At 46.2% G+C, this 1684-nt stretch overlaps 1 protein-coding gene across 1 annotated transcript; it reads left to right on the forward strand.

Annotated features, from left to right (window-relative positions):
- The first annotated feature begins 231 nt into the window (after positions 1-231).
- On the forward strand, positions 232-1134 carry LOC115270335 (translocon-associated protein subunit delta-like). The gene has a single exon (XM_062855870.1). It carries the CDS (start codon positions 365-367, stop codon positions 878-880), a length of 516 nt encoding a protein of 171 aa, XP_062711854.1. The 5' UTR covers positions 232-364; the 3' UTR covers positions 881-1134.
- The last annotated feature ends 550 nt before the right edge of the window (positions 1135-1684 follow it).

Raw genomic sequence — 1684 nt, forward strand, 5'->3', positions numbered from 1 at the left:
TCTGAATATCAAATTGCAATCGAAAAGCTTTACGGGAGCGTGGCCCAATAATTTGGATTACAAAAAAACTGCTTGTTATTTTTTCGAAAGATATAGTTTTATGTTGAAAATAATAAAATATTCTACTAGTGAACAACGCCATAACAATGATCAATCACTCTTCCTCATGCTTGGAGGTTTTGAATTACACAGAAAATATTTTTTAAACATCATATCACTCAATCTGTCACCGCTACGTGGCTCGTGTGTGTCTCGTTCGTTCATCGCCTTGCTCCATTCGCGACGAAAGTGCTCAAACCTCAACAAACCGCTGCCAGTGCCGTGTTTCAGTACGAAAAAAAAAGTTCCTGTCCACTTCGCCACAATGAACCCGAAAGCCGTTCTCCTGTTCGCCTTGGTGACCGTTTCGGCTTCCCTGTGCCGGGCCAGTTCCTGCACCAGTCCGGAGGTCAAGTCGAGCTTCTTCTCCACCTCGGATGCCACCATCGTGAGCCAGATCGCCTTCGTGACGGAGTTTAGCCTCAAGTGCTCCAATGCCGGTGCGGAGAAGCTTCCGCTATTTGCCGAGGTCGGCGGAAAGCTGGCTCCGGTGGTGCGCGTTGGCGACGGAAAGTACCAGGTCAGCTGGAATGAGGAAATCAAGAAGGCCAGCAGCGGCAAATACACCATCCGGCTGTTCGACGAGGAATCGTTTGCTGCCGTCCGAAAGGCCCAGCGCGCCGGCGAAGACATCCAATCGGTGAAGGCCCTCACCAATGTGGTGGTCAGCTTCCCCGGTGCCTACAAGGGTCCCTGGATCAACTCGGAAATTCTGGCCTCCGGAGTGGTCGGATTCGTGGCCTACGTGGCATTTTCCACACGCAGCAAACTATTGGCGTAAACGGGGAGAGGAGATTTGAGAGGAGTTTACTTTCACCATCATCATCACCATCGTCGTCGGTTGGTTGGACGATAGCTTTCGTTCGATTCGTTTTTTTCTATGGTGAGCATTTTTGATTCTCTCATTCGTTTTTTCGTACAAGTAGGAAATTTAATTTATGAAAATGTTTTGTTTGTATGAGAAATTAGAAGAAGTCAAATTATTTCTCTACCGGACACATGTTCTAGATGTGATCTGGAAATGCTTCTTCTTTAGGTGCCGGCCAGAGTGGACGCGTCACGCGGCGCGACGCGGTGCAATGCGGCATTTGACAGGTCGCGCGTCGACGCGCGGCAGAACTCCGTTCATTGGAATACAGGGAAAACAATCATAACATGCCAGAGTGCGCGCGGAACGATGCGAAGCGGAAAGCGTTTAGCCGCGCGACGCACGACAAAACAGTGCATGCACTGTTTTTGATGCGGAAGTCACGCGGTTCGCGCGGAGAATTTTGTATTTTTGTGTGGGTTTCGTCCGTTTTTACCAAATCATGGCGGTTATTTTACGAAATTGTTTTTCAAATGCATTTAAATGTGAATGTAAAAAATATTAACATGAATAACATGTTTATTAATCGGTGGCGTCTCGTAACCTCACTTATCACCTATTCTGTGAATCAAAATCAGTAATTCCTTTGAATTTATGACTAAAGACTTAACGGAAATAATCAAAATCTCTGTCATTCTACATCCTTTACAAGCAGAGCTTTCACATTAGCCCTACCATGTTTCATGCACAAAAAGGATGTAAGCTTAAAAAATAGTT

This window comes from Aedes albopictus, chromosome 3 (assembly GCF_035046485.1).
Source record: "Aedes albopictus strain Foshan chromosome 3, AalbF5, whole genome shotgun sequence".
Classification (NCBI taxonomy): domain Eukaryota; kingdom Metazoa; phylum Arthropoda; class Insecta; order Diptera; family Culicidae; genus Aedes; species Aedes albopictus.

Coding starts and splice junctions, on each gene's coding strand:
- LOC115270335 (XM_062855870.1), top strand. CDS start 365: ATGAACCCGAAAGCCGTTCTCCTGTTCGCCTTGGTGACCGTTTCGGCT.